Genomic DNA, 18,018 nt, shown 5'->3' on the forward strand with positions numbered 1-18,018 from the left:
CTTTGGTAAGTCGTGGGAAATGGGCGAGGTGCCTGAGGATTGGCGGATGGCAAAGGTCACACCAATCTATAAGAAGGGCAAGAAGGAGGACCCGGGTAATTATAGACCGGTCAGCCTTACCTCCATCCCTGGAAAGATGATGGAACAACTTATTCTTGACTCCATCACTAGGCATATCAAGGATGAGGGGGTCATTAAGAACAGCCAACATGGTTTTATGAGGGGGAAGTCATGTATGACCAACCTTATAGCCTTCTATGAGGAAGTGACTAGGTGGAGGGATGATGGTAGAGCGGTAGATGTGGTTTTTCTTGATTTCAGTAAGGCATTTGATACTGTCTCCCACAGCATCCTCATAGATAAGCTAAGGAAGTGTGGGCTTGATGATCAAGTAGTGAGGTGGATCGAGAACTGGTTGAAAGGAAGAAGGCAGAGAGTTGTGGTCAATGGCGCAGAATCTAGCTGGAGGTCTGTGACTAGTGGAGTTCCTCAGGGGTCGGTGCTGGGACCGGTGCTGTTCAATATTTTCATCAATGACCTGGATGAGGGAACTGAGTGCACCCTCAGCAAGTTTGCTGATGACACAAAACTGGGAGGAGTGGCTGACACACCAGAGGACTGTGCTGCCATTCAGCGAGACCTGGACAGGCTGGAGAGTTGGGCGGGGAGAAACTTGATGAAATTTAACAAGGGCAAGTGTAGAGTCTTGCATCTGGGGAAGAACAACCCCATGTACCAGTACAGGTTGGGGGTTGACCTGCTGGAAAGTAGTGAAGGGGAAAGGGACCTGGGGGTCCTGGTGGATAGGAGGATGACCATGAGCCAGCAATGTGCTCTTGTGGCCAAGAAGGCAAATGGCATCTTAGGGTGCATTAGAAAGGGAGTGGTTAGTAGGTCAAGAGAGGTTCTCCTCCCCCTCTACTCAGCCTTGGTGAGGCCGCATCTGGAATATTGCGTCCAGTTCTGGGCCCCTCTGTTCAAGAAGGACAGGGAATTGCTTGAAGGAGTCCAGCGCAGAGCCACAAAGATGATTAAGGGAATGGAACATCTCCCTTATGAGGAGAGGCTGAGGGAGCTGGGTCTCTTTAGCTTGGAGAAGAGGAGACTGAGGGGTGACCTCATCAATGTTTACAAATATGTGAAGGGTAGGTGTCAGGATGATGGAGCTAGGCTTTTTTCAGTGATATCCAGTGATAGGACAAGGGGCAATGGGTGTAAACTGGAACATAGGAAGTTCCACGTTAACATCAGGAAGAACTTCTTTACTGTAAGAGTGACAGAGCACTGGAACAGGCTGCCCAGGGGGGTTGTGGAGTCTCCTACACTGGAGATATTCAAGGCCCGCCTGGACAAGTTCCTGTGTGATGTACTGTAGGTTACCCTGCTCTTGCAGGGGGGTTGGACTAGATGATCTTTTTAGGTCCCTTCCAACCCTTGGGATTCTGTGATTCTGTGATTCTGGTACAAAATGAATTATAATACAGCCGCCAACCAAAACAAGCCAGGAAAAGTCCGGCATGGCAGTCGTTACACTGATAAACACCGATGCAAGGATCAAGACATGACATAAATTCCTCTATAGACCTCAGGGGAAAAAAATATCTGTGGTTTTCAATGTAGGAAACAGTTACAGTGTTCCTTTATACAGGAATACAGCAGGAACAGTATTCCTTTCAGGAGAACATCAGTTGCAAGCAACAGGTTCAAACACCCAACCGTACAGTTGCTTTTTACACAGGGGGGAGAAAGTTTAAATCAAAGTCCAGTTTCAAAACACAACCTTAAAGACCAACCAGCCAGCCTGACGTTACTGCGGTTCCTTTAAACAAACGGAGGCCTTTTTATTCAGAAGAGATACCCAGTTAGGAAAGTCAATACCACAGAGACAGTACAGCCAAAGGAACGTGAGCACACGTCAGCGCACAGGTAGGGCAGGCCAAACGTTGCCAGCAAAACGCAGCAGGAGGTTGAAGTCCCTCAACAGCACAGTGCTCAGGGTCTGATCCTACGCACTAGAAATGGTCATTCTTATCTTCACACCAGTGCACAAAAAGAATCAAGTTTTCCTGTCTTTGAATATAACTTGGAGGAGTGAAACGCTGGCAATGGCCAGGATACCTTCTTCTTCCCAGGGTATGTGTCTTAACAGGCTGTAACTCCCAGCTCCTCTCACATTTAAACCAGCACAGGTTACGTGGCAATATAGTGATTTGTTACTTAGAGGGCTGTGTAGAACACACACGATTTGAGTATTCATCCCCTAAAAACCAAGCAATAGCTCAAATCTAGTACCACCAATTCCTCTCAAATCCAATATCACCAATTCCTCAAGTATGTTCCCTCTTACGCAATTCCTGGAGGAGGTAATGACGTCTTTACATAACGTAGTTACGCAGCCACCTTTAATTTCTTCTTCTTAGCTTTCATGACAGGCGGCAATGATATTTTGAAAGCAGTCCTGAAAAAAAGCATTAGAAAAAGGAGCTGTCAGATCCACTGAACGTATTTCCACACCCACCCTTGGGACAAGAGGAAGAAACACTTACTCGCATGTACTACAAATAGGACTGAAGTTGCAGAATACTGGAAAAGAAAAGAATGGGCTTTCACTAGAACAGTTCACTTGAATGTAAGGAATCAGACCCTTCACTATTTATAAGCTTACTTGACAAGCACACGGAGCACACGTAACCGATTTCAATGAGATTTCGGTGACAGAAGCATGCAGCTCTGTAGTCAACATGAACTGGAGGTGGAAGGACAAGCTGTGATCTTTGCTCTTGATCAGGGAGAAACACCCACTGCATGAAAAGAGAAGGTGCTGCTGTATTTCCTTGTCAATGAAGTCAGTAAGATTCACATCTGACACAGGAAAAAGCACTTAAGTGTTTTCTAAATGACTTACCAACAAATACTGCAGAAGGGATGGCATGTGGAGCACTTTCAGATACATGCCACCCGTAATGTCACAAGCCTGGAAAGCAGAGAATGATCAGCTTGCTTTGGTTTATAATTACCAGGATATTTAGAATACCCACACACTGCACAAGGCTTGCATGTTGGAACTGTCAGACCCACTGAACATATTTCCACACCCACTCTTGAAACAAATGAAAGAAGAGAGCTTAGGAACATCTCAAACTATCTAGCATCAAGTATCTGTGAATTAACATGAACAGCAAATGAGAATAGGGAGTGGAGTCTGTACCTGTTGTAGGAGACCTGAATCAGAGTCCAACACACAAGCATCAATCAAAACACTCTGCAAGAAAAGAGATGCAATGCATAAGAGAAATGAACAATCTTTTTTATCTGTGGATATTAATACAATATAATACATATGAGAAAGAAGCCAGCTTCACCTGTTTCTGTGCTGCAAAGATCACATTCATGAAGTTCATATATTGCAATGCACTGTTTTCCGCTGCTTTTATGACCTAAATAAAACAATTCAAACTTGTTGGCCTACATAATATCACTGGATTTCAAGACTGAAATAAAACTGTCAGCAAAAGTCCTTACCAAAATCCTTGATTTCATTTCTTGATTGCCTAAATATTAAAAAGAAACACATGAGCACATTGTTTCTATTGCCTGCAGTTTGCCCTTTTAATTCTGTAGCACCTAACATCCCAGTTACCTATCTAACATCCAAGATGTTAGATCTAACATCTCAATTAAAATACCTATAAGAAACTCTTTTATAGTCCCAGTGACAAGCATCTGTGGACTAATTCAGGCTTGTCATGAAAGCAGACCCATTTCACTTATTGTCCAAAAGCACCAAGATGTTGATCAGGGAAGGAGGTGGTCCCTGTGGAATGATCAGGATAAACATGTACCTAATCTTGCCAATTTTGGAAACGGGGACATGTCAAACCATATGTATATTTGTTTGTATGTACATATGTACTTAATGTCCGATTCAAATATTTACGTAAGTATTCAAAACAGGAGAAGAGGCTTTACCTTTCACATCTTTGCTCATCTTGTTGATATCTAATTAGCTGACATGAAGGAATCTACATTCAATTCTTGAAAATAACCCCAGTATCCATGCCACGTGCTCACCACCTTAACCAACGAGCATTTTAATAAGCCTGACCCACAGCTATTAGGCAAACGTTTCAGTTTTAAGTATTATTACAAGAAAGGAATAGTAAAACTTAACTAGTATTATAAGAAACAGTCTTGAAAACACACAAAAGCTTTGAAGATTCTGTTACTGAAAGGATACAACAAAGGGCTTTAGAGAGTGATCCTACTAACAGAGTTTCTGTTTGCTGGCCCCTCATGTCACCTGCAATACAGGGAAAGTTGCAGAAGTTACTTTTAGATATGAAAACAGTTGGTGAACCCGACCACAGCAAATACTACAAGTTTTATCTTTGGCAAATAGCATCGATGCAGAGGCCTGAAGTGTCACACATTATAAACTCATCTGCTTGAAACGTATTCAAATTCGCATGATAAAAATAAAGGAAACTCCCACAACTCCTTGGGAGTGCAAGTGTTTTGCAATTCTGCATATTAAGCCTAGAATTTTCTTTTCCTTACTTTTTGTCATGAGGTCTTTAATCTCTTCTGCAATTGCATCATTGATTGCTGTTAACAACTCATATTTTCCATCCTTGCTGCCAGAGCAATTAGATTCCATGGAACTACCACCATCTCCAGAGAGCTCTGCAGCAGCCCAACCCTTCCCAGGGTACAAGAAACGGCTGAAACACAGGAAAGTCAAAGTATATATGGTTTAACCTTGTAAGAAAAAAACCCATAAACTACTCAGCTGTAGACAACAATACTTTGCAGTATAATATCAATTAATCTTAATACTTTGGACACTAAAGCAGGTAATCCTTAAACTCAAAATGGAGTAAAACCCATTCACCTCCCTCCTTTTGAGGCCCCTCTTAAGAGAGATGGCAAATAGATGCCATGTCTGCACTTAGGGGCAGATCTTTAAGACAATGACGTATTATGCATTTTAAACCTGATTGCAATTATGTACTTCAGAAGAAAATCAGGAGATAGATACAGGCAAGCGTGCTCTAAATCTTCACCCTGTTAAGAAGCAACTCTACCTTTCTTGTGTGTGACTTGCTATCACAGCAAGTCTGTTGTTGCGGTTCATAAGTAAGTGTGAGTTTCCCAGCACCATGACTGCGTCGATGCATTTTGATAGGGTGAACTGCTGAAAAAAAGGAAGAAGAAAGCAGACACAGGGCAGTAACATTTACAGTGAAGTAATTTAGACGAAATCTCTCAAATCACTGCAGTTAAAAGAATTCGACGATGCCAAAAGTTTCCTAATAGGAAGATTTTAGAAAAAAGCTTTGACCACGCGATGCTGGATAGCTACTTTAAAGAATATTCTAATAATCATAAATTCTGTTCTAGCAGACAATGTCAACAGAGTTTAGAACTCAAAGACTTATCTGTTGCCTGCTTACTAACATTAAACAAGCAATATCCCCCGCCGAATGGCCCCCAGCAGCACCCACACCCAGCAGAACGTACCTCCGCTTCTCCTAGCGCCTTCTTCCCCCACCAGATGGGGTTGGTGTCAATGACTACCACCAGCAGCCTCAGGTCATCATCTGGAACAGAGAGAACACCGCAGCGTCACCCCAGGCTCCGCGCGGACGCCGAGCACAGCAGCGACCGAAGGCCCCCGAGCAGAGGGGGCTGCCCCAGCGCACGGGTGGCAACACCGCGACCCCCGCGCCCAGCCTCTCCCGGAGGAGCCCGGGCACCGGAGCCTCACCCGCGCTCATAGCGCCGGCCGCGGGCCCAGCTGCTCGCGGCGCACGGAGATGATGCCGCGGTACGGCATTACGTCACCCAAACGTGTGCCGTCATTCGGGCGGCGCCACGCCCAGGCGGGTAGGGGAACTGGAGCTGGGCGACCATGAGCACGGACGGTAACGGTAACGGGAGCGGGGTGCGGGCGGTGCGGGGCAGGGCAGGGCAAGGCGGGGGGGAATCACTGACGCGCCCCGCTCCCTGCAGACTTGATCGAGACCTTCAGGGCGCAGCTGAGGGACGACCCCGATGTCGCCTCGGCCGTGGCCGCCATCCGCGCACTGCTGGGCTTCCTCAAGCAGGACCGAGGTGGGTCCGGCTCCCCCCACCCCAGATCCGGGGCTCCCGCTCTGCCCCGAGTCTCCCCGCAGCGAGGCCCGTGTCGGTGGGGTTCTTACCGTGCATCTCTGCTTGTCCGCAGGGGAGACCATCCAGGGCCTGAGGAGCAGCCTCCTGGCTGCCATCGACACCCTGTCCCGGGTGGACTCCTCGGTCGCCGTGTCCTCCGGCGGGGAGCTCTTCCTGCGCTTCATCAGCCTCACCTCCTTGGAGTATTCGGTAAGGGCGGCTGCCGCCTGCCCCGCCGTGCTGCCTGCAGGGGGGACCGCAGCCCCGCAGCAGCCAGAGCTGTGTTTTCCAGGACTACTCCAAGTGCAAGGAAATCATGATCGAGCGCGGGGAGATCTTCCTGAGAAAAGTGTCTCTCTGTCGGAATAAAATCGCCAATCTGTGTCATCCTTTCATCAGAGACGGTGCTGTGAGTAGGCAGAGCCAGGGTCACTCTTGTTTTGGTGTTCTACTTCTTACAGCAATGGAAAACAAAAGGGGAGGGGAGTGAAGATTATTAATGTTCACAGCAGCATTGTCTAGTGGTGGCTTCTGCATATAGATAGGTGTGATATCATCCATCCCTGGCAGTGTCCCAGGTTGGACAGGGCTTGGAGCAACCTGGTTTAGTGAAAGGTGGCCCTGCTTGTGACAGGTGGTTGGAAATGGATGAGCTTTAAGGTCCCTTCCAACCTAAACACTGCTGTGATTCTATGATCTTTCCCCTGCCCCTTCCCTTTCCATGCAATCCAGGTCTATCTCATGTTCTACCTCTTAAGAGGTGCTGAGGAGTCACAGCTTCACGTTTCCATTTAAAACACTAAATCATCACCCCATCAGGGCTAGCCACATACAGTCCAGCTCATAGGGTAGTTTTCTATCCTATGACTTGTAGAATACACGCGACAGGCATTATTATTTAACACTGATGGACACCTGTGTGAAGTAAAAGCCATGCCACCGTTAGCACAAGTAACGGGCTTCTCAAAGCTCAACAGAAAGTGATGTCTTTGTGTTTTCTGACAGCGAATATTGACACATGCCTACTCCAGAGTGGTCCTCAGAGTGTTAGGAGCAGCTGTTGAGGCAAAGAAGCGATTCAGTGTTTATGTCACTGAATCACAGCCAGATCAAGCAGGGTGAGTACTCATTCTTTTGGGTTTTATCTTGGTTAACAGCTACCATCAAGTCTGCTAGACCTTAAGCTGCTAGGCCTGTTTGCAGCATTTTGAATGGTAACCATCACCAGTATCACATTAATCTGGATAAGTGAAAACAACCCCATACTAAATGTTCCAATTACATCATCTGGGTTTTCTTCAGAGGCTTGCAAACTTTCAGTCAATACCAGGCAACCTCCTTGGGAGATGGGAGACAACTGATTTCTAGTGGTCTGCTTCAAAAGTAGGCTAAAATAATCAGCATTATCATAGCAAAGTAAAACATTCAGCTAGCAATGTCATTTGAAGATCCTAAATAAAGTATATTACTGATAGCAAGAGAACAGGCCTTCCCTCTTCAAAGCACACATGGTTGTGTGAGTGAAGTAGTAAATCCTGCATGCTGGGTAATGCATGTTGCAAACAAGGATGTTCAGTCAAAGTACATATGACTCTCCGGCTTCACTGAAACAGCTCCTAGCACTGCAGCCCATGCTTTATTTCTTGTTTCTTAAATACCCTGTTGATGGACAAGCTGAGGCAGTTCAGGTACTCTTGTCATCTTAATAGCTCACTGACTCATCTTCCTGGAGCTGTAACTCCTGACTGGTAAAACAAACGTTCTTTACTTTTAGTGGGTTCGTTCTAATCTGTTTGTTTCAATTTCTACACAATAACTGATTTTTTGTTAGAAGGTACATCATAAACCAAAACTACCAGCAAGAGAACATGGGCAGTCAAGGGTTTCAGGCCTTCAGACAATATTTTTCTAGCATTGTCTTTAAAGAAAAGGCTTCTAAGCTTCAAACATGTCTTTTTCATAGGCAAAAAATGGCAAAAGCCCTGAGGAAGCTGAACATTCCCGTGACTGTGATTCTGGATGCTGCAGTTGGGTAAAGTCTGATCATTAAATCTTAGTATTTTTCAGCATAATTTTGAGACTGTTAGATGTAGGTTTCCTAGAAGCTTGTCCAAATCATAGAAGTGATGACTTGGTTTGTCACAGTCATCAAACAAGTTGAACAAGTTACACCTTTAGGTGCACCATTAGGAGAACGCGTCTGCTGCAAAACAAGCATCTGATGTTTGTATGTCAGAGTGACAAAAGGAGTCAGACCTGAGTGTAGAACTTGTGGACACTTGTAAAAAACAAACTGAGGTCCTACTTTTCCCCTCACTTATACACGTTATCATTTGAGGGTTTCTTAAGCTATTTGTTAAATGACCACTGCTCAGTATAAGTCCAAAACATAAGAAAGAACTACAATAAATCTGAAGGTCAATTCAGTGAGTCACTTGTCGTATTACCCAGTAAGTATTGGATTTCTTTCCTCCCTTTGAACAGCTACATTATGGAGAAAGTGGACCTGGTGTTAGTTGGTGCTGAAGGAGTAGTTGAAAGTGGTGGCATTATCAACAAGGTAGGAGGTTGTGGGTTTATTACATTGTTCTGTAAACTCCAGACTTTTAAAGTTTGATTTCTTTGAAGAATTCAGGGCTTTCTGAAAAAAAAAAAAAAACCAACAAAAAACCAACAAAAACTTCTGTTTGGACATTATCCAGAACCATCTATTTATGGGTGGAAACTGGGCACTATTATGTCACACTAGAACTGAGCCTGCAGTGTCATTTTCCCTCTGTCTCCACAGATTGGCACTAATCAAATTGCTGTGTGTGCCAAAGCACAGAATAAGCCGTTTTATGTGGTAGCTGAAAGTTTCAAGTTTGTGAGGCTTTTCCCTCTGAATCAGCAGGACGTCCCAGATAAGTTTAAGGTAAGAGAAATCCAAATTACTTCTTAGCCAAGGGGCTAAAAAACAGTTAACACTCTTCAGAACTACCAGTTGTTCTTTATACGTAAGATACAACAGCTGAGATCAAGGTGGCACCAGCCTGTACCTCATTTTAAAGCAACTGACTTCCTTCAGTTTTACCACAAACATCTGCTTGGGACTACAGCACCACTCTTGCCCCAGAGAGGTTTTAATTTCCAATTGTCTCCATTTCCTTCTAGTACAAAGCAGACACTCTGAAAACAAATCAGAATCTAACAGAGGAGCATCCCTGGATTGACTACACATCACCATCGCTCATTACATTACTGTTTACAGACCTCGGTGTGTTAACTCCCTCAGCTGTCAGTGATGAACTTATTAAACTCTATCTGTAACAAAGAGGACTCTGTGTACAGGATGCATCATCTTCAGTGACTGTCACAGGTGTAAGAACTGGGAGGATGATACAAGTTAAATGGACATGGTAAGGAGAGGACATCATAAGGAGTAATGTAATTATTGGCCTTCTTGAGTTTTTAAAGCAACATGTTATATACGGATGGACCACTGTTAAAAAAGAAAGTTACTACAGCTTCTAAAGATCTAAAATAAATTATTTTAAAGATGGGTGGAGTATTTTGATATTGTAAAATAAAACACCTTAAGGTGTATTCAGCCTCATTCTGAGGTGTGCTGCTGCTTACTGCTCTGGGGTACATACCTGAAAAAAGCAAAGTGAAAACAGGCACGAGGCTGCTAATGGCAACCTGCAGCTTTGGCCACACCATGGGAGAGCAGTTCTCTTAGCTGTGTTCTTAACTACAGGCTTCTCTGTTTGTCCTTGTGGGCTCCACGTCTCTTATGAAGAACTTAGATCAATTCTGTTCTCTGCATCATTGTTTTGTTATAAAAATCCAGTTTTATTGAAATAGGCAGTATTTTAATGTAAAAGCGTGGTTAGAGTAACTGTCAACCTTCAGACTCTAAGTCAGCAACAGTTCCTGCTTTGAGCCTACTCTGGCTGCTTGTTAGTCTCTTCTCAAATTCTTCTTCACTGATTTTTCCCTTTTTTAATCTTTTCAAGAGTCTTGTGTCATTCAGCAACTCTTCCATATCCTCATCTTCAATATCAGAGCCCTGTTGGCAGGTGAAAACAAATTAAGCACAACACTAATTAAACACACACCAAAAGGTTTTCATTCCATACAGCGGAACACAAGAGAAGTTTACAACTCTTGATATGCCAGAACTATCCAAGTCGGAAATAATACTTGATTTATACCTAGGAAACCACCTAACTCTCAGTTGTTCTTGTTGAGAATTGAAAAAAAACAAAACCCCAAACCAAGTACTGTCCACCATTGTGCCATACTGCTGGGCCTTACAGAAAGGAAAAGCTATGCTACCTCTGCAGGCAGCATTACTGATCGGCATCAGAGTGCTGAGAAGTTGTTTTAGTGTCTGGCTTTAAAAAGCTCTGGTTTTTTCAAGCTTTGCCTGTCAAGGTCCTAAAAAGTTACTTTACATTCTTCAGCTACATCAAACTAAGATCCCCGGGTGTTCTGCCATCAGAGGTATGTCCCTATGCAGCAGGAATCACAGGCAGTTCAATAGGATGGACACAGTTTACCTCTTCATGCTTCCTTTTAGCTGTTACTTTCTTTTTCTTCTCCTTCTTGGCTTTCTGCTTTGACCAGGCTTTGTTCTTTATGAATTTCTTTTTCCCTCCATTTTCCTCTCTGTCTTTTCTTTGTTGTTCTAATTGCTTTTGTCTCTGTTTTTCTCTGTTTTTATCCTTAAATGAAATGGAGTCTGTATTAACAGTGACTGGAGTAAAGTCTGGAAAACATTTTCCTCTTAGTTCAGGCATCTTTGGCATTTTTAACAATGCAAAACCTTTGGCAAGACTTGCGAAATCCAGATCTGTGAAAGTAAGGATTATAAAGTCAGTTTCCCACTGAATAAAAAGACAGTTTAACTTAGTAAGTCACAATTAGAAAACCCCAAACATTATCTTATTGTATTGTTGCTACTATCAAGTCTAGAACGCAAACAATACTAAATCACTTTTATTTATGCTTATGTCATAAATTATGTCTGTTTAAAAGAAGAGAAACAAGTTGCTTGGGAAAATGGGAGTTTTGCCAGAATCTGATGCTGCAGGAAGTAAATCTGACACCAGGAATCAAGAGCTGAGGCTTGTGGACAGTAACACTGTGTTCTTTCCCAAACCGAATACTGTTCTGAAAAGAGCAGGAGCAGATGCCAGCCCCTGATGGGAATTACCTTTTATTCGGAAGATGAGATTACATTCGTGTTTGGCATAAGCCTGAACGTACGACACAAACGCTTTCATCCCCTTCTCAAACACTGCCCTGTCAGCAAGAGCCATTGACTTCAGTTTTGGGAGAAGATCTAACACGTTTGTCTGTGGTTTCATTTCCTGCATGGGACACTGAAAATCAGACAAGAAACACAAAACCAAAGGAAGAGTTCAGTGGAATGATTTAAAATGTGCTGTGAAGCTTTGAACACATGCTTCTTCCCCTGCTGATCTTCAGTCAGCTCTAAGCCCCCTTCTATGTGGTCACTTCAACACAAGTTCAGCATTCAGCCCCACACCCCCTTGTCTTATCCTAGCAGGGCAGTTCACACACCACAGCTGGAGACAGCCCACAAGCTCATCTCACCCTTATCAAGCTCTGTTCTCATTAGCAAGCTCCAGAGAATGTTTACATCCCACAAACACATGAAATTATCAGAGTTAAACAGTGTGGAGGGTGCAGTGTATACACTGCTGGGGGCAGGAGTGTTTAACCAGTGCTGTCCTTCTGAAGTGCTCAATCTACACACCCTTTGAAATGAAAAGCCTTTTCTATCTATCCTACTTCTATGGTAACACTGGGAGCAGTCCTGTTCTAACAGGTATTTGACAATCTTCTATTGAACTAATTAACTTTGACAGAAAGAGAAAAGGGACATCAAAGCTTATTTGTTAAAGTGTTTTAAGCCATTCTCATGTGTAAATAATGATAATCTAGAATAGAGCATATGCTGAAATACATCAGAAAAGCAACTCTTGTCTTTTCTTAATTGTGTGTTACCTATGCATATCCCCCTAAGTTCTACAATTCTGAACCTAAACTCCTATCAGTGAGCCTGTCCCCTTGCTCTTTCCTGCCTTGGATTAGAATAAGTCTACTAACCTTTTGGTTGATTGAGAGGAAGTTAACATAAGACTCTTCCATGGGAAGCAAAAACACAAGCGCGCTGCCGACATTGCCGATCCGTGCTGTTCGACCACACCGATGCACGAAGGCACTGAAACAGCACAGAGAGGACTTTACAGGAGGGCCTCAGCCTGGTTTTGAAGTGATAGGCAGCAAAAAGGCAAATCTTGTGGAATTAAAATACAGAGTGCTGTATACTTTTGCCTTAAACCAAGAGGAAGAAGTAAAAAATGGTAAGAGAGACATGCAGCAGTCCCACTGGATTGTTAGGGCTAAAGCAAGGGGGATCTGCATTAGTGTCAAGCTTTAAGCATGTTGTAGGGAGAATTACGACAATGGAAGTTTAAATACGTGGAAAAGAGCCTTTTGTTGCATGTACCCAATTTATATCCAAACAAGACAGTAACATGACCACAAGATGAGTGAAGGTTCTTAAGACCCAAAGTTGTACCTTGCACTGCTAGGTGGGTCGTACTGTAAAACCCAGTGTACTTCTGGAATGTCTATGCCACGGGCCATCACGTCAGTGCACACTAAAATGCCGCTAGGAAGAAGAAAGAGCATGGTTTCATTAAACTGTCATTTGAAAAGAGCCAGCCCACCCCCAGCTGCGTGTTCTGCATCTGCACTGGAGAATGAGCAACCATACATGGGTTTTGAAGAGACAAAACATCTAAGGTATCTGCAGCTTTCACCAACTAGAATTCTACACAATGGTGTGAAAAGGAATGGGATTTACACCACCAGGAAAAATCAATGCGCTGTTACAAGTCCTATTATTAAATCACCATTGTGTCCACCACAGCTGAAAGTCATTTCAATAAAAGACTTCAGAGACTGACAGTTTCCACATGTTACTTGAAGCAGTTCTGCTGCTGCTGGGAATTACGTTTCTTGCTCATTTTCTTACCCCGGGAGCTTCCGGAACTCAGTAAAAATCTTGTTCCGTTTGTGCTTCATCTTCCCGTGAATGCTCATTATTTTCACTTGTTTAATTAAGGATTCCAAAGCCTTCCCATAGTATTCCACACAGGCACACGTGCTGTGTTGATACAGACAGATGTAAAGGTGAGAGATTATGCTGCATTTTCAAGGCTCAGAGACCTATATACTAATATATATTATATATTTTATATATATATATATATTATATATATACTACATACTATATATACTATGGCTTATTTTTATTTACAATATACATGCATTGCTTTTATAATCAACATATAATCATCTCTAATGCTTTCCTTTAAAAATGCATATCAAATTCATGTTTTGCTTAATAAAATTCAACCAAATCCTGACATGAAGCAATGATCAACCTCTTTTAAGGCACCATATTGTACAAGACAGCCATTAAAATTAATCACTTCTTAAACAGTTGTGTCCTTGCAAACACAAAGCACAGCTCTGGAATTTAAGTACTGAAACACCAAAGGGTTCTCACAATGAGACCCAGAATTACCTGAAAAAGACCAGATGTTTTTCCTGTTTGTGCTGCCGCAGAAAATGCACCAACTGATTAAATTTTTCATCTGCTTTGCAGATCTGCACAGGTCAAAAGAAAAAAGAGGTAAATAAATGGACTCGATACAAAGCAATCTGCCCATTTCGTCCATTCACTGTGCACTGATAGATGACTACAGGTGTAATTTCTTAACAGTGATTGTCTCTCCCATAGTTCCTCCTGCAGAATATTACTCTTACGTATCTTGTTCTAAATATATGCAGATACTTAGCTCCCAGTCTTCCCATCCCCAGCCACAACACCCCTTCCGCAGCAGTATCTCAAATATCCCTCAGCAATTGTCAAAATCTCTCCCCATTCCTTAGGAGTAGGTCAAGGAACTACAGTGCTGCAGCTAGTTTGGAGTTACAACAGCCAAACAAAACTCACAGAGCAGAAAACACCACAGTTGTTAATTTAGATCCTTCTCCTTAGCTTGGTGATTGATCTTTGGAGAACCTATAAAAGCTTTGTATCTTGGAGACTTCCAATTCCTCTACTAATGTGATCCTATCTGGGACAGACTTACAGATAGAGCCAGGAGAAAAAGAAAGGCACCAAGACACCATCACAAAGCAGAGGTTCGCACCATGTAGTAGTTCTCCAGGCGTGTTGGAGTTTTCTGTGTGTTGCTTGCTGCCACTCCCTTCTCCTTCACCGAGATGCGGACAGGATTCCGGAGACCTGCCCTCACCAGGTTCTCCACCTCTTGAGTCTGAGTTGCTGAGAACAGACCTGTCCGTCTCTGCTTGGGCAAAAAGTCCAGAATGGCATTTAAACTGCAAGTAAGCACACGTAGAACATAATTGTCCCAAGATTTCCCTCAAAAAAGAAGTTTAATCACTGGAAATAAGAGTTTACAAACAAAGTAAGATTTCCTTATCAAGTGCCAATCTTCTATTGAGCTAACTTTGAGAGAAGGATCAAAGGGACATCAAAGCTTACTTGTTAAAGCATTTTAAGGCATTCTGATGTGTAAGTAATGATAATCAAGCTAACATACATCAGAAAAGAACTTTTAAACTCTGTATTCATCAAAGATCTGCTCCTTCTGATTCTCTTTCCCCCCCAGCAATTGCTTTATGGTGTCTATGGAGCAAAGAGAGAGAAAAGAACAAAACTGAACATATTTAACTTTAGAGGTCATCACAGGCCATGCTCACATCAATCATATATGAACTCATCTAAAACTTCAAAAGCATTGCTGGAATGTATGATTTCAATACCTTGCTTCAAAGCCCATATCCAGAAGTCTGTCTGCTTCATCTAATACCAACACATCCAGAGACTTCACACAACTTGCTAGATCCAGCCCATCAGCTTTTCTTCTGAACAGATCCTCCAGGCGGCCCGGGGTAGCTACAATGATGTTCCCACTGTTGGTGAACAAGACACACAGCAGTTTTGTAACTTTGCAAGGCGAAGACTTTGGGGAGCTGCCAACAGCATTATCAATCACAGCACAAACCTGTGCAAAAGTTGACTGCATTCTTCAATAAAACAATTTCATTTGTCGCTTCTAACTGTATTCAGATGTCAGTGCCTTTCAGGCAGTAAGTTGAGAGGAAACAATGCTCAAGTGAAAGCAGACCATTTGTGGTAATAGAAGTTTAGAATATAACCAGTAACTATGGAAAGGAACCGTCAGCTAGGAGAAATCTTTGATTCCTCTGTGCAAAAAGCTTCATCATAGAAAATACAATTGCTCCAAAACATCTTCAGTATCAGCACCAGCTTCAGAAACATTCACCAGCAGAGACTCCCACCTCACCGGAGCCTACTGCTAGTATGACACTGACAGGAAAGAAGGAACTGAAATATTTAGTGAAGACAGTTTTCAGCTCACCACACTGCATGCTGTCCTTCACCCAAACAACACATAAATGGCCCTGATTTCACATACGAGCCTTTCCTATTGTCTCAGGATGGCACATCTCCTTCGAGGGAAAGAATCCATCATTTCCTCAGCATACTTAAGCAGTACCTTCAAATTTTAGCACCAGCAGGACCAAAACCCTAAATGAAAACCCTACAGACAAGGAGAAAGCCACATCTGCAAGGCAATGACAAAAATGACTGACAAGCAACTCACCCGTGTTCTTTAAACTTTTCAACATCCTCCATGGGATTCCTACCACCAATTAAAAGGATCTGACTAAAACAAGAAAACAGAAAGACTTTGGTAATTTTTCACTGGTTTATGAATGACAGAAGCCGAAAGGAAAAAGGAACAGTGGTTGTGACAAGCCTCAAGTTCACTCACCTGAACCTGGGGAAGTGCTTTGTGAAATGCGACAGCACCTCATCAATCTGAATAGCCAATTCTCGTGTTGGTGTGATAATTACAGCCCCAACCTGCACGTAAAACCAACAGGAATGCATGGAAAATAACAGCCGAGAAGAAAGTTTTAGGCAAAATTCTCCCTTTCAAGCAAACATGAGCCCCGATTATGATCCCAGTTTTAGACAAAACATTTTCATAGGAATACAATAAACTATTCAGAACAACACAAAATATACATGAAAAAGGCATTACAGCAATGTCCAAAATGCCTTTGCACCAAGAGCAGAATCCAGTACTGATATTTAACAGCAAACACCAGTGCAAGTTCTCTATACACTAAAATTAATGGACGCTCAAAAGCATTCAGACTTGCTTGCAGTACCTCGCTGTACTCGATATTTTAAGCCATTTTCCTAACGGCTCAGAAAAGTGTTTTGATAGTCATGTTGATGTTCTGATAATGTCAGATAAGCAGCGAAGTGCCAAGAAAGCAGCCCAATATTCAAGTTTTAAGCAGTTCATTGTTGCTGTTATACCCAGGTGCTGAACACACCATCACTTTACGTGCGTGCAGTCTTCCATAGTGATACCTTCCCTGAAAGCCTCCAGTCTTACTGGCACACCACTAAAACACACCCAGGACAGCGCACCTTCATCTTACCTGCATTTTCTTTAGCTTTTCTTCCCGTCTGAGGAGGATTTCCAGTATGGGGATTACAAACGCCAATGTTTTGCCACTGCCCGTGACCTGTGAGGGGGAAAGCAGTGTCAGTCTTCCCTCAGCCCAATGCAAGCTCCGACAAACAGCGAATCGACCAGGAAAAATCACCCACCGCTTCTGCAGCAACATCCTTATTGCTCATGAAGAGTGGAATGGTCGCGGACTGAAACAGAGAACGCAGAGGCGCCACATGAGCAGCTGAACGGCGGCAGTAGGTCTCGCAAGGCTGAATCCCCACAGCGCTACGGGTTACCTCAGCCGAGCCACAGGCGGGAAACCCGCGGCCGAACGCCCCTCCCTCAGGCCCTGCCGCCCGGTTTCCCCTTTCCCCGGGGGGAGCGGCCGCTCACCTGCACCGGGGTCATGCGGCCGAAGCCGAGCTCCCGCAGCGCCCGCAGCACGCCCGGGCTCAGCGCCACCGGCAGCGTCTCCCAGCTCCCCTCAGTCACCGCCTCCATCTTTGGCGGTCGCCGGCGCCGTGTCCGCCGCACGGCCGCTCCCTCTACAGCCCCGGGGGCCGGCTCTGCCGGGGCCGCCCGGAAACACGCTCCGCAGCGCCTTGGTTCCGCTGCCAGGCGCCTTAAGCGGCCGGGACAGGGGAGTTTTACCTCAGCGAGAGCCCCGTCCGAGCCAGGAGGGGATGGAGGGGATTCTCCCCTCTGCTGCGCTCTGGGCAGGTCCCGGTTGGACGTGGAGCTGCTGGAGTGAGGCCAGAGGAGGCCATGGAGCTGCTGCGAGGGCTGGAGCAGCTCTGCTCTGGAGCCAGGCTGAGAGGGCTGGGCTGGGGCAGCCTGGACAAGAGAAGGCTCCTGAAGGGGAGACCTGAGAGCAGCTCCAGTGCCTAAAGGGGCTGCAGGAAACCTGGAGAGGGGCTTGGGACAAGGGTGTGTAGGGACAGGCCAAGGGGAATGGCTTGAACCTGCCCGAGGGGAGACTGAGCTGAGCTCTTAGGCAGAAGCTCTTCCCTGTGAGGGTGCTGAGGCGCTGGCACAGGGTGCCCAGAGAAGCTGTGGCTGCCCCATCCCTGGCAGTGCTCAAGGCCAGGTTGGACACAGGGGCTTGGAGCAAGCTGCTCCAGTGGAAGGGGTCCCTGCCCGTGGCAGGGGTTGGAACTGGATGAGCATTAAAGCCCCTTCATCCCGAGCCAATCTGGGATGCTACGAATCGTTGCTGCCAGAGATCAGAAGGGCTGTGACAACAGCCTGAAGT

At 44.4% G+C, this 18,018-nt stretch overlaps 3 protein-coding genes across 4 annotated transcripts; 1 reads left to right on the forward strand and 2 right to left on the reverse strand.

The window, feature by feature from the left end:
- Nucleotides 1–1,816: 1,816 nt before the first annotated feature.
- Nucleotides 1,817–5,858, reverse strand: GTF2H3 (general transcription factor IIH subunit 3). 2 transcript variants are annotated; one of them, XM_065693077.1, is made up of 13 exons: nucleotides 5,768–5,858; nucleotides 5,521–5,600; nucleotides 5,085–5,191; nucleotides 4,558–4,721; nucleotides 4,238–4,300; nucleotides 3,970–3,999; nucleotides 3,523–3,551; nucleotides 3,363–3,437; nucleotides 3,209–3,262; nucleotides 2,906–2,974; nucleotides 2,666–2,801; nucleotides 2,547–2,583; nucleotides 1,817–2,458 (listed from the first exon to the last, which is right to left on the reverse strand). In XM_065693077.1, the coding sequence occupies exons 1-13, from the start codon at nucleotides 5,775–5,777 to the stop codon at nucleotides 2,389–2,391; spliced, it is 924 nt and encodes a 307-aa protein (XP_065549149.1). In that variant the 5' UTR covers nucleotides 5,778–5,858; the 3' UTR covers nucleotides 1,817–2,388. The 2 variants fall into 2 exon arrangements, with proteins under 2 accessions (XP_065549149.1, XP_065549148.1); XM_065693076.1 differs by having other exon boundaries at nucleotides 5,085–5,194.
- EIF2B1 (eukaryotic translation initiation factor 2B subunit alpha) lies at nucleotides 5,835–9,694 on the forward strand. Its single transcript, XM_065693078.1, has 9 exons — nucleotides 5,835–5,924; nucleotides 6,013–6,114; nucleotides 6,227–6,363; nucleotides 6,446–6,562; nucleotides 7,159–7,271; nucleotides 8,117–8,185; nucleotides 8,638–8,713; nucleotides 8,942–9,067; nucleotides 9,307–9,694. Exons 1-9 carry the CDS (start codon nucleotides 5,912–5,914, stop codon nucleotides 9,460–9,462), a joined length of 909 nt encoding a protein of 302 aa, XP_065549150.1. The 5' UTR covers nucleotides 5,835–5,911; the 3' UTR covers nucleotides 9,463–9,694.
- DDX55 (DEAD-box helicase 55) lies at nucleotides 9,260–17,489 on the reverse strand. Its single transcript, XM_065693074.1, has 14 exons — nucleotides 17,160–17,489; nucleotides 16,922–16,972; nucleotides 16,750–16,836; nucleotides 16,068–16,159; nucleotides 15,897–15,959; nucleotides 15,031–15,180; nucleotides 14,394–14,583; nucleotides 13,763–13,845; nucleotides 13,208–13,339; nucleotides 12,749–12,841; nucleotides 12,274–12,388; nucleotides 11,354–11,522; nucleotides 10,698–10,990; nucleotides 9,260–10,204 (listed from the first exon to the last, which is right to left on the reverse strand). The coding sequence occupies exons 1-14, from the start codon at nucleotides 17,265–17,267 to the stop codon at nucleotides 10,037–10,039; spliced, it is 1,794 nt and encodes a 597-aa protein (XP_065549146.1). The 5' UTR covers nucleotides 17,268–17,489; the 3' UTR covers nucleotides 9,260–10,036.
- Between the last annotated feature and the right edge of the window lie 529 nt (nucleotides 17,490–18,018).

This window comes from Lathamus discolor, chromosome 12, assembly GCF_037157495.1.
Source record: "Lathamus discolor isolate bLatDis1 chromosome 12, bLatDis1.hap1, whole genome shotgun sequence".
NCBI classification, from domain to species: domain Eukaryota; kingdom Metazoa; phylum Chordata; class Aves; order Psittaciformes; family Psittacidae; genus Lathamus; species Lathamus discolor.